The sequence below is a fragment of the Sylvia atricapilla genome, chromosome 8, assembly GCF_009819655.1.
Source record: "Sylvia atricapilla isolate bSylAtr1 chromosome 8, bSylAtr1.pri, whole genome shotgun sequence".
In the NCBI taxonomy this organism is placed as follows: Eukaryota; Metazoa; Chordata; class Aves; order Passeriformes; family Sylviidae; genus Sylvia; species Sylvia atricapilla.
The window spans coordinates 3,898,725-3,912,509 of record NC_089147.1 but is presented as its reverse complement, the minus strand read 5'-3'; the positions used below and the strand labels follow the sequence as shown (position 1 = coordinate 3,912,509).

At 42.2% G+C, this 13,785-nt stretch overlaps 1 protein-coding gene across 2 annotated transcripts in view; it reads right to left on the bottom strand.

Moving 5' to 3' along the window:
- Positions 1–595: 595 nt before the first annotated feature.
- The window catches only part of CHST15 (carbohydrate sulfotransferase 15), a 51,213-nt gene continuing 38,023 nt past the window's right edge, over positions 596–13,785 (bottom strand). For both annotated transcript variants that reach the window (XM_066323447.1, XM_066323448.1), the window contains exons 5-8: positions 9,606–9,762; positions 5,332–5,488; positions 2,455–2,602; positions 596–1,244 (exon numbers count right to left, since the gene is read on the bottom strand). In XM_066323447.1, the coding sequence (XP_066179544.1) occupies positions 1,054–1,244; positions 2,455–2,602; positions 5,332–5,488; positions 9,606–9,762 (653 nt within the window). In that variant the 3' untranslated portion in view covers positions 596–1,053. The remainder of the gene's footprint in view (positions 1,245–2,454; positions 2,603–5,331; positions 5,489–9,605; positions 9,763–13,785) is intronic.

Genomic DNA, 13,785 nt, shown 5'->3' with positions numbered 1-13,785 from the left:
TGGTTTTTTTCCTCAAGTCTGCATATCTCAACTTCTTTAACAAAATATAGATGTTTTTCCTGAGGAGGGAAACACATAACCTAACTCCTCAGGCAACACATTCATTCTGTAAGGTGCTGAGAATCCTGCTCATTTATGATTTTAAAAGCAAAATTTCATATGACTATTAAAATGCATATTCCTTCACAAGGGAGGAGAGTAATCCTGCAGAATTCAGCAGAAATATCCATAAAGCCCTCCATGGCCAGGAATGGACTTTTATGGAAAGTGGTTTCCTGGGAAAATGCATGAGTGATATGAATAAATTAAATTATACATATTCATACTCACATGAGCAAAATATGGAAGGCAATGAATTTGTTAGGCTAAACACCAAATTGGCCTGTTTAGGCTTCAGCCATCCAATCTTACCTGGACTATAAAATTTTCTTTTACAAGAACCGTGGCTAGGAAACTCCATTTATCTTGAAGATATAAATGAGATTTGGAAATTTATATGAATGCACTTTATCTTCCTTTCAGAACTGAGGAAACACACTCAGTGTTAGTGAAGACCATTTGTAAACAGGCTGACAAAAAGAAACAGAAATTTAGGTTGAATTCAATTAAAAATTTTAATGAGTAAATGACACTGATTGCTTGAAAAAAAGAAATGAGTGAATAACATATCTTGAAAATGAGAGATTATAAGTGTAATCGTAGGAAACTGATGCTAAATCTGTGTTGCAGCATCTCAGAGAAGGTTACACTTCAACACCCCTGTGGGAGAGTGTGAGACATCATTGTCCTAATGCTTGTCCACTCCTTTGCTGGGGTGAAAGAAGTTGCAATAATCTGAATTAAAGCAAGATGCTTTCCATTCTCTGAAGGAAGGAAAACGTGGTCGAGCTGTTGAGACATGTGCTGGCTGAAGGTGAGACTCTCAGCTCATCCATCGGCTGCTCTTTGGAATGGGAAAAAAAGAAAAAAAAGTAAAATATCCACGCACAAAAATAGAATTTAAAAAAATAAAAACTCCTTTGAGCACTGTAGTCGCGGCAAGAAATTTACACCTTATGTCCTCTTCCATAAAAAAGCATCATCAAAAAGAACTTGTGCCAGTTTTGTATTAAAAGGCCTATAGAAATCTCTTAAAATTGCCTTGGTGGTTGGCAGCATGGGGCCCAGGCTTCTGTCTTCAGGTCTTCGGGTGTTGGATGCAGGACTCTTGGTAATCAGAGCTTCTTGTTTCTCACTCAGAGGTCCTGTGGAAAAAAAAAATACAGAACATTATCTTCAAATATTCCCCCCAAAAATGCCCATCCCAAAGAAATCTACTGACAAAATCGGAAGGTTTGCCATGGGGAGAAAAATATGATTTTTTTTTATTAGCAGCCACAATGTTTCAGAATATTGAATTATAGACTTAGATCAGTGAAATAAATCACTGCTGGTAAATATGGGAATAATACATGTTCCTCTCCCATTAGTTAATCATCTCTCTAAAAAGCAACATGAATCACTCTTGGAGGAAAATACCTGTTTTCAGAAAAAAAAAAAAAAAACACCAAAAAAAAAACCAAAACACCAATGACTGAAGACAACTTCTCATCCATTGTGGAGCTGCAGGTATTTTAAGCTGTTATTTCATTCCATGGCATGGGTTGACTAATCCCCAACAGAAACCCTACGAGCTTCACTTCAGCCCTCAAGAAACAAAACCTTGTTTTGTTCATTTTTGGAGGCTGGCAGTGGGATCCAAGTGGACACAGGTGTAGTGATGCCCCCACTGTGGGAATAAATGTGCATCAGCAGGATAAAAACCTACGGAGTTTTCCAGCACAAACCATATTCAGGAAGCAGATGCCAAGCTTTTCATCTGTTCAGCCTGCTACATCCAAGCTTTCTCATCATCTAGACCAATCTTTGGACCAGACAGACGATTTTTCAGCCACATTTTCATTCTCTCGCTACTGTCAAATCAACATTGGGCAACGTTTTGTCTGCCGGCGTTTCTCCGAGGATTAGCAACAGATGTCTCAATCAACACAGTAAAAACACAATTTCCCTTTCTCCTGGGCTACAAACACAACCTTTCATCATGCTCAGATTTAGGTTCTGGGCTGGTAGCACCTCAGTTTGTTAAAATTGTGGGGGATAACTTTCATCTCTGTGAGCCCATGGCAAACAAGCCCTGAGTGCCTTCAGAAGCAGGGCTGGCTTCTGGATGGGAAGATAAATCCCTGCATTCTGAGTGGTCTGCATTTTTTTTTCCTTTATATACTCTTACTAAGATCTTCTAACACCAGGCATTTGAGAATTTAATTTTGCTTGACTCCAGGCAATGAGATTTAATGCATACTTCCAGCTAAATTCCTTTGCTTCTCTTTTTGTCTCTTAATAAAGCAAAAACCAACCTAAAAGGAGGAGGATCATAATGATTTTGCACACAGAAACCAGCCAGCAAGCACCTACCCAGATCCAGGAACTGGAACACCATGTGCATGGTGTACCTCATGTTTGATGCATGGTCCTCCAGGCGAAGAACAAGGATCTGATCTTTGTTAAAAACTGTCAGCCAGTCCAGGAGATACACAACATAGAGCCCTACCTGTAACCTCACCTGTAAGCACAAAAAAACCTCAAATTAGTTCACCTGACAACACTTCTAGCTGTAAAAAACAACAAAAAAACCCACATCATCCCTGTCATCTGGGCAAAAAAATCCCCAAAATGTGCTTTTAAGGAATGACAGAAAGAAAGTTATGTGAATTTTTTTCAATCTTCCTCTTGTTTTCTGAGCAGCTTGAAGAAATCTTTGCCAACAGCTTTTCTGCTGGTGAGAGATGCCATTTTACCAAGCTGCAGCAGCCACAGGTCTGTGTAAAAGCGTTGCACAGACACAGTTACCTGCAGAAGGATGCTCAGGCACCTCAGATCCAAGCTGCTCCACGCTTGGAGCCTCCATGGACACACTGAGGGCTCTCAGCCCCCGGATGAACAGCAGTTCAAGGGAAAATGCTCAGCCCTGTCACCTTCTCCAGACCCTAAGGCTGCTTATTGCAGTTTGATTTCACCTTGGGGACATAGTTTAGGGGTGGGTTTGGCAGTGCCGTGTTTAAACTTGAACTCAATGACCTTAAAGGTCTTGTCCAACCTAAATGATTCCATGATTTCTGGCTGCTCCAGGTCACTGCCATGAGCAGGACAAACATTCTGCCTCTCTATCAGGTGTCGGATTGGGGTGCATTTTGCTGCCTCCTCTGATTGCAATAATTAGGTTGAGATCTCAGCTGCAGCAGCGTTGATGGTGCCTTGTGTGAGTACCCAGAGAGCCAGACTCTGTCAGACCAGAGAGGGGGAAAGGCAGATCTCAGCCTCTCCTGCCCTTATCTCTGTTTTTCTTCCCTCCTCAATTTTACATAACAAGTTGAAAGATAAAAAAGAGTAGCCTTGGTGTTCTTAAAAAGTCCAGCCTCCGACTGTGCTTATAAATATTTTTCTAAATCCCTTCAGGCTCAGAGGAGAGGAACATGAATCCCAAGTCTTAAGCATCTTTCATAAAAGCGACTTAACATCTTCAGCTCACATTACCACAGAACCCACAAAGGCAGACAACAGCCCCTTTCACATCTGACACTGCCCCATGACCTATCCTGATGCCTAAATTCCACTAAAAACCCCATATTTTGAATTATTGCTGAATTATTACAATCCTGTGTCATTCTGGTGGCTGCTTGTCAGTCGCTGTATTTAGCAGATTTCTTTATCGATGTGCTACACCAGAATCTGAACCCTCTTATTTGATTAAGACAGCAGGCTAAGATGGGCTAATTCTGGCAGGGCAGCACTCCAGCCCTCAGTCAGTGCCTCACTGCACTCAGCACTGGGGCAAACCTGTGGTTAAATTTTTTTTTCTTATTCCAGGCTCTTGTAAATAGTTTCTCCACCTTCCTTGTACACGCCTTCAGGTGCTGGGATCACCCTGGTCACTGTGCCTTATTCTCTGGGTAATGTTCTTTCCACTGATTCCGGGTGCCAAACACTCCTTTCACCCCCCATAGCATCCATCAGCAGCCATGGGACACCCCTCTGCTTTCAGAAACACGTTAACAAATAGCAAACCCCTTTTTTTCCTGGCACAGTCACAGAATTAGCAACCTAATGAGCTTGTCAGGGGTAACAATCCTCACTCCTTCAACGCACAGCAAACCACGAACACAACAGATTTAGCAACTCGGCTGAAGAAGCAGCTAAAAAAGGCCATTGAGGAGCACAGTTGGCATGTGGGTTTTATTACAAGCACCTGCTTGTGGCTCTGTGGAAGGGAAGAGGCCTCCTCTGCTCGTTTCCAAAAGCATCTTCTTCAACAGGGCTGCTGAAGACAACAAATGGGGATGGGTTCTGCACCCTGAGGATGAACATCAGAGGAAAATCTTTCCTTCTGGTTCTCTCTCTGCCTTTCTCTGCCGCACTGGAAGGAATACATTTGTGCAAGCAGATGGCTGGAAAATTCTGTGATGCTGCCCAGCAGCAACTGGTGTGTGAGCAAGTCCTGGGGGCTGCAGTCAGGGATGAGCAGCTCCAGTCTCCCTGGTGAGTGAGAGCAGTGTCCTGTTGGCTCTGCTGCTTCAGCCCAGAGGCAAAGGAGGGAACTATTCCCTCTGAATCCTTTACAGCCTGAGCAAATAAAAGAGGATTGAACGGCAAACTGACCAGATGTGATACTTCAAGTCAATCTCTTCCGTATTATTCTATGCCCTCGAGCAAAATCTGAAGTCAGTTCTATGCTAAAACTGTGAATTTTGGAATCCTAAGCCTGTAATACTTACTTATCCATTCCCCTGCCAGCAGTTTCTGTGTTTTCTTGTTTAATTTTTTGGCATGCACAATTAAAAAAAAAAAAGAAAAAAAAGAAAAAGATTTTATCTAGTTATTGATAGCCTTTTCTTACAAAAGAACCCATAATTTATTCTGATTTGGAGGCAATTTGGTGCTACAGAGATTTTTGCCAGAGCTACTTTTTTGGAGACATCTGCACAAAGCTTGCACATTAAATTGTAATCCTCGCTCAATGTGCTCTCCATGCACTCACACAATGGGAAGGCTGTGTCATCCCCGTTGGCATTCACCAGGGAACAGGCTGAGGAGACAGCTGAGCCCCCACACCACCTTTTACATGCTTACATACATATTTACATCCTCCATACATTTATTTACATTTACAAACGAAGAGAGAAGAGGGGCAAGTTTTGATTTCTCGCCGCTCCCCCAGAGGGGATTTTGGCGCCTGAAGCGCCTTCCCAGCAGGTCAGCAGCACCAAGGAGGCACCAGTGGCTGGGCATACGTACAGGCATGGCGTTGTTGAGGGTGTTGTTGTAGACACAGGCTCGCAGGGAGAAATCCAGCACGCAGCCCTCAAAGAGCTGCAGCGACTCCGCCACCTTCTCGTGGAAATCCTCCGCCGATTTGTTGGCGCTGGCGAAGTACAGATAGTCAGAGTACAACCTGAGAGAGGGGAGAAAACGTGGCAGTGAGGGGGATGAGGTGTGTTGGGGGATGCATTTCCCACACCCAGCAAGTGTTTTCCATGTAGGGGAAAGTTTAAGACTTGCCCCTTAAGGTAAAGAACCCAGAAAGTTCAGTACCCTCCTGACAAGAATTGGTTCAGGGCCAAGAGAGAAACATCTACTGGATTTTGTCACTGTTCTTCAAACTCTGTATCTCTCTCTCTATTGGCTGCAAGACAGCTTATGCCTCCTAAAACATTCAGTATTTAACAGAGAGCACAAAGGGAAGTAAAGGCTCTTTGGGGTGTCTTAGCAAGGTGTTACAGGTTTCTCAGACGCCTGTGTGTGGCTTTATTATTTGTTTTCTGTAATGTCTGCAATGATGGCATTTTTGCTTATTAAATCTTCTGATTTACACAACACCTCTGAGGAGCAGTCTCACTCAAATTAATTATACATTTTTTAAAAATTATCTATATATATATAATTTTATATGTTATATAAAACATTGTATGTTTTAGATATACATATATATAATGTGTATATAAACATTATATATATATGTATATATACATTATATATATATATATAGACACTTCTCTGAAAAGGCTGATCCCTCAGAGATTGATATATTAGAACGTGGCTTACTCAGTATCACTGAGAGGATGGAAGAATGTTTGTTTACACCACAAATTTGGAAATTCCAGTTATTTGCCAGAATCCAAGGGAAGGGGACGTGTGTTAACAGCATCCCACCCTCAGCCTGGTGCCCAGTGATGCTTTTTCCAGCCGTTTTTATGAGTTTTTAGCTCACTGCAGAACCCTCTCCAGGGGATTTTGAGATTTTGAACAGGGGATTTTTCAAGGTCCTCATCCCTGAGGACCTGACCCTCGAAATCGTGTGAGCCAATGTTTTCTCCTGAAGGCAAATTTTTAGATTTTAAGGTCATGTTCTCTGTAAACAGAACTGGTCTGAGTTCTGCCCCCCTGCACCTGGTGTTCCATGGACAGGAACAGTCCTTGTCTCTAAAGTTTAGAGCTGATTTTAGGAACTTTAGCTGGGCTAGAGAGAGTAATTCTTACATTATTACCAAGCTGGCTACCATCACGAGTAAGAAAGAATCCAGATTTCCTGTTTCTTTTACAGAAAGCTTCACCTCCAATCCTATACTTCCATCCAAAACTTCCAATTTACAGCATTCTACCTGTTGATGTTCTATTTTTTTTTTTAAGATGAAGCAGGAGTTTCTCTAAGTTACAAAGCATCATCCTCTCATTGCACACTTTTAGCACAAGGTTTACAATTACTTGAAGTCACTTAAAAAAGATAATGTAAATTCATCAAATTCCTTTGGGAATGTGGTGAAACAACTCAAAACCTACAGCCAAGGAAAATATCAATTTTAGCATTAGCCCCTGAAACCTTGATTAGGCTTTTGCAAGATAAACATGTTTTATAGAGACAAAGGAAATGCTCAGGCATGATAAATATTAGATCTGCTGAACATGATATTTTAACTTCCATTCATAATTAGGCTTAGAATGACCAGAACCACAATACCACAGGATATTGAAGACAATTTTGTATCACTCGAGGAGTCACTTCCCCAAGTGTGTTTGCAGCACAGATTTGATGCCTCCATAGTACCCACCTCCCAACAAATTCCTGAAATCCTGCATATTTTTCAGCCCTTTTTCAAAACACCACAGGTGTTTAAGAAATAAAAAACACCAATCTATTTAAGTCTCGCTTATCACTGCAGTAAACTTTTGTATTGCATTTACTTTATTTCCTCCTTCAACTTCCCTAGATTTCCTTGGGTACTTAAAACCACCTCATTTGGAAAGGCCTTAATCCAGCAAAGCACTTTAGCACAGGAATAGCCCCTCTGCAGTCATTATTTATGTCAGTGTTTTGCAAGAACAAGATTTTAATTCTCATGTGAAACAAATGAAGACTCTCTGTTCATTTAAAAAAAAATGAAGAAAGGGAAAAAGCTGAAGGACCAGACCAGCTGAGTTCACCTAAACTAGACACACAACAGCATCTTCTGCCTGCAGGAAATGTGGATATCAGGACTCAGCTTGTCCCAGGGATGTTGGGACTGAGTAGTGAAAGGTTTCCTCCTGGGAAAAATCAGCCAGCTGGCCTCAGGTACAGCATGGGCCAGGCTGAAGTGGCATTAAAAGGTTTAATATTTGGTATTTTTAACCATCCATCAAAAGATATGCATCATTTTTTCAAACTTGGTGGCATCTTATGAAAAACTACATTTTTGAAGACAAGTTCTCCCTCTGCAGGGCAGTTGAGATTTTCTTTCCATTTTTCTTTTTTTTTCCCCATCTGCTTTTAATTCTGGGGACATCTGCCTTTGCTGATCAGGATTTCAGTTGTTTTACCTGAAGTCCCTGCCTTCAACCTCTGTCCATCCCAATGGAATAATGACATCAGTTGACAACAACCATCTCAAAAAAAAGATGTCATTCAAATATTCCCTGCTGGGGTCAGCCCAGACTTTGTGCAGGTTAGATCAGAGCCTGTGCCAGCTCCCTGCGCACTCCAAGGAACCTGTCCCACTGCCTGGCATCACCAAAGGATGCCTGAGCTGTCCCTTCTGCTTTTGCTCCTGCAGCTCAGATGAGCCATCAGGAACGCAGGGAATTGCCAACAAAAAGGAACCAATTTGTCATAAACACAGTCAAGGAGGTGAAGCTGACTTTTCCCTGTCACCCCTGCTAAACTGGCAAAGAGCTACAGCCCCATTACAGAGGGTGGTTAAGGCAATCAGGGAGTTTGTCACTAATTTACATGAGGAAGCCACTCCAGCCACTCTCTCGCATAAAATTACCATCTGTTAACTCCTGGGGTCAGGAGACATCGCTGAGGCTGAGAGCTGCATTTCCTGACACAGGAGCTGGGAAACAGCTCCCAGCCCTGCTCTCACCACAGCCATGGCCTGCCAGCAGGGGAGCTCCTTGGGGAGCAGCACCCCAGCTCTGGAAGCTGCTGGGCCATGGGAACGGGCTGCCTGCACCAGCAGCACAGGTCTGCTCTTCTCCCAGAGCCACCAGAGACTGGTCCTCACCATCATCTGCATCCCCATCACCATCTTCATCCTCACCATCATCTGTATCCCCACCATCACCTGCATCCTCATTATCATCTTCATCCCCACCATCATCTTCATCCTCACCATCACCTGCATCCTCTTCCTTCCCTGAGTTTTTCTGCCCTTAAGCACTGACTCTGCCACAATTATTCTGAATATCCCCTATGGAGCTACAGCAAGAATGAATTCACAATCTCTCTCTCTCTGATCTTTGTGGCCTCTGCCTCCATCCCCTCCACCCTCCCCATCACCCTCATCACCATCACCCTGCTTCAAGAGGACACAGTGGGAAGGAATGTCCCAGAAATCTGAAGGAAGACTGGAGAGAAAAAGTGACATTCAAGTGGAAAGCTGGACATTCCTGACTCTGCACAGCCATTTAAATCAGCCCATACCGTGGCAAAAGCCAAGCCCACTCCCTGCAAACAAAGCCAGGAAGACCAAGGATGAACTCCTGCAGCTGTTGGCTGCGCAAGCTACAAATGCCCAGTGGAACTTCACATGATTATCTCACCAAGCAGTTTAAAGAGTTTTTAAAAATTGTATCATTTTCTGACTCCAGAGCTATTTAATCATTCTTAATCACTATTATGTAATCAGTTTGAACTGCAAACCCCATGAAAACATAGATTTCACTACTTAAAAGAAATGAAACATTTCCCAGGACCACTTCTACTGAGATCTGAAGACGCAGTGCCCTCCTAGTCTAAGAGCCCTGCTGAGAATCAGGGTATATCAGCTCAGGTAATGGCATTAGATTGCATTTGGAAAACTATAAATTCTCTTTTTTTTAAAGTAGCTCAGGAGTCCAGGCATGGCACTCATGGCATTCACACTCACATGTTTCTCTTTAAAACATTATCACTCTTACCTGTGCCAAAATACACAGAATAAAACCCCTCTGATCACAACCAAGTAGCTCTCAAACACCACGTGAGTATTTACTTGAATCCAACCGAGTGAGAACTAAAAATATTATGATGACAAGAAATTTTTCGTCCTCACCTTTCAACAGGGTCCCTCAGCATGATGATGAGTTTGGCATTGGGTTGGAAGGCATGGATAAAATCCTGGATTAAGAAGGGAGGTTCTCCTTCAGTACTGTTGTCATAGAAGAAAATCCAAGCATTGTTGTCCCACATTGTCGAGGCACTGGCCTCCCCTGGAAATGAAAAGCATCTCTGATAGTGACTCATTCCATTCTTCATGTTGGAGTGGAAACTGGCTGAATTTTTAAGTGCTATCAAGGCAGATCAAGATTGACTCCATGAATTTCAACACACCTTAGTTCTTGCAGACTGCTCTGGCTAAAGCCCCCAGAGCTGCAGCAATCCCACTGCCCTGTGCCTTTGGGAATGCAGAGGTGGGTAAAGGCAGGTTTTATTCAATTCCACCTGAAATATTGCTCTCCATAACCACACTGCTTCCTGCTGGTGGCTAACACATGCAAATTGCTTTAATTAGGGCTGGAATGGACTGCTCAGGGGTTTGGCACATTTTCCAGTGAGGAATCACGGAATCACAGAATGATCTGGGCTGGAAGGGACCTTAAAGATCATCTTTTTCCCATCCCTGCATGGACAGGAACACCTTCCACTAGGCCAGGTGGCTCCAAGCTCCATCCAGCCTGGCCTTGAGGAGGCAGGACTTTGTCCCTGCTAAAGCCTTGAAATGCTCTTTGCAGCACCCACGGGTTGGCCTTAACGCTCCCAAACCTCAGGGCAGTAGCTTGCTAAAAAATTGTAAAATTTCCCACAGAAAAATGTGGAAACCACCACCCCTGGTGATCAACAGTATGGAAAATATAACCAGGAGAATCAGTGAGCTTATAGGAAATATTTAAAAAGCAGCTGAGATGTGTCACTGAGGTTTGAAGTATGATTTTTTTATATAATTATTCATGTAGAACAAGTCAACTATTTACTCACAGAGAAAGGGTTTATAGAATAACCAGTACATTTTGATAAAATACCAGATTCTGATATCTTTAGTGTCTGAAGAAGCTCAGAACGCAATGCTACAGCAAGTAGCATCTTTACATTCAGTAAAAACTCTGCTGGAGTGAGGTTCAGCTGCTAAATAAATGATCTGATATGTTGTTTGGAATTTTGCAACCTTCTCTGTCTTTTTAAGTAATCGTGGTATTTATGTGACACAGTACTGTTCAATAAAACATGTACAGAAGCTTCTTGGGGACTTACACTCTGTGACAGTCTAATGAAAGCTAATTCTTGCTAATGAGCTTTTTCAAATCAAAGGGAAGGAGATTAAAAAATAATAATGTTGTAGGCTTATAGACTTGTACATTATTTCCCTATTTTTTTCTTCCTTCCTCTGCTGGGAAAGCCCAATAAAGATTTAAAAAGATGGACAAAACACGACATGAGAAAGGTACTGGCTCCAAACTTCAGCTGAACATAATGTGATTCATTAATAAAGTCTGGGAGTTGTTAGGAAACACATTAATCTTCTGTCACGTTCATTTTGCCTCTTTTCAGGAGGAGGAGATCAGCTCCATTGGCTGTAGCTGGGTGTCCACAACAGCTCTGCTCTTCCATTCTAAATTAATTAGCCAAAGCACTGCCTAATCACCAGCGGGCTTCGACTTGTCAATTAAAACTCAATTAGCCCAGCTCCCACGCTGGGTGAGGCAGAAACACAAAGGATTAAACAGAGGCCAGGAGCTGAGACAGCCCAGCCACAGAAACCTCCCCAGAGCCACCAGGACGTGGGGAAATGCCAAGGGGACGAGCACCTGCAGGCAGGGCTTTGCTGGAAAGGGCATTCCAGGGATGGGAGTGACCTTGGGAAGACTCTGCTCCATGTCCCTGACAGGCACAGCCCAGCTGGAAGGGCTCCCTCCAAAATGTTTGCCTTAATCATGCCAAGGTAATTAAAGTCTATGACCTCATCAAGCCACCTATTCCTCTCTGGAGATCTGATCATCCTTCACAGTTCTCTGCTCTGCTCCCTGCTCACCTTGGATGTTCTGATGGATTTATCCCAATTAGGGATCCCAAAAGTGGCCAAACCTGCAAACACTGCCCTACACTTCTGCACTGCAAAAAAACCACCTGAAAAACAACGCAGTGCATTTACACATAAATGGGCAGATTCTCTCAACATCAGAGCCCACATTCCACAGAAACTGTGTATTCCACCACCCAAAATCTGCAGGCAGGACAAAAGTCAGGGAAAAATCCCATAATCATAAAGGCTGGAGAAGACCTCCAAGATTGTCGAGTCCAACCCAAGACCACAGGCACAAAACCAAATCATGCTAAAGCATTAACAGGGCTCGAGGTGCTGCTCCATCTCAGCAAAACCTGGGGTCAGGAGGGTAAATCTTCCCACAAGATGACTGTCATGGATTTAATGAGGGAGAAAAAAAAATATATATAATAAATATAATAATCATTCTGGTCCCTGCTGAGTATTATAATCTTAATTTCCGGAAGCAGGCAAACAAAAATTTTCCTGACAATTTGACAGTGTTTGGTTTTGGTTTATAACACAGGTTTAATACCTGCAAAGAGAATAAGCCATACTAAACATGAGATAAATAAATCACCAACAATTAATTATGTTTAATTACGCCAGTGCAACTGAATTATCTTTTTTTTTCTTATGGACTTAAAGATCATATGAATTATGAAATTGCCTAAAGAATGATGCATAATCTCCTCATTCAGTCATTAATGGATTAACACCATACTGTGTTTTCACAAGTCATTCCTCTGAATTTATCTTATTAATGATTCCATATAAACAAGTCCTGCTCAGAACACCTTGGGCTGGATCAGCCCTGTCCCCTTGGGTTCATCTCTAAACAGATGTTGGGGTGTTCTTTTGTTTTGAAAATGCAGTTATTACCCACTAGGTTTAATATCCAAAGAAGCCTAACTTTTCAAAATAATATAACGTGATGAACTACTAAAATATTTACAGTTTTAATTTGATTTTTTTTTCTTTGCAGTCATCTGAAATAAGAAAAGGAAGATTATGAGTAAACCTGATATTCATACAAATTCATTTTAGGCTAGATGGCTTTGTTTTGTTTTTCACCAAGGTCATAAAAGACTGCCTTAACGAGTATAATCATTCAAGACTTTTCCTGTAAACTTAATAAGAAAACCCAGCAGAACCTTAATGAAACAAGAAATGAGACCACAGGAAAAAGAAACACAAAGTGAACTCTGCAAAAAGCTGCAACAGGAGGTGGGTAATCAAAAATGTACGTTGCCAATTAGATTAGTGAATTTAATTAGTATAAGCACTTCACCCATGAAAGGACAGGAGATATTATTATAAGTAGCAGGAAAATCTGCAGATGTCCTTGATGGCAGCATTTCTTAAGAACCCTCATCTTGCAAATGCTGCTCAGTATTGCAAATGTTTAATAAAGTGAATGATGGACCTAAATGGAGGCTGGGAAAGTATTGAACAAATGTGACTCAGACAAAGGCTCTGGTTTAACCAGCCTAAGGCATCATCACCATCTCATCCAGCAACAGGTTAAAATTTAAGGTTATAATGAGACCAAACCCTCAATAATTCTGAGAGCAGGCAGCAAAAATCTCTTGTCTCTATTTTCTGTAGAATTGTGACTTCAAACCTACTTGAAAAATCTCTTTTTGACAGGGAACTGTCACTTGCACAACTGCTTTTTGCAAGGAATGTGTCTGGTTTCTCTGTGAAATAGGACTGGTAAAATTCCCATCCCCTTAGTTTTCTGGATTTAGCAGACAGCAAAAGCAGAATTTAGAAGCTTTTGATGTTCCTCATGGGCACTGCAAACCAGCACACCATGGAGCAGAGTGGATGAGCCCAGTGGACTGACCACTGTGTGTCATGGAAAGTAATCCAGGCATCCCTCCCTAGAGCCCAGTGCCCACCATGGACTTCCATAAAGTACAATAAAACAGCACCACTAGGCTATTTTTAGTGGTAATTAGGTAATTTAATACCAATCAATTATATCAATTTCTTCTGTTGGAGCTTGAGAAGAGTCACTGGGAGCTTTTGCTAGAACATCTCCCACCAGCTCCAGGATTTCTGCAGCACCCCATGTGTGTCATAACACCACAGCTACTGATTTATCCCAGACATTGCTCCAGCATTTGGAACTGAAGCCACAATCCCAGCACTACAGGCAATCCCCTCATAATTGTACTTAAACTGGATG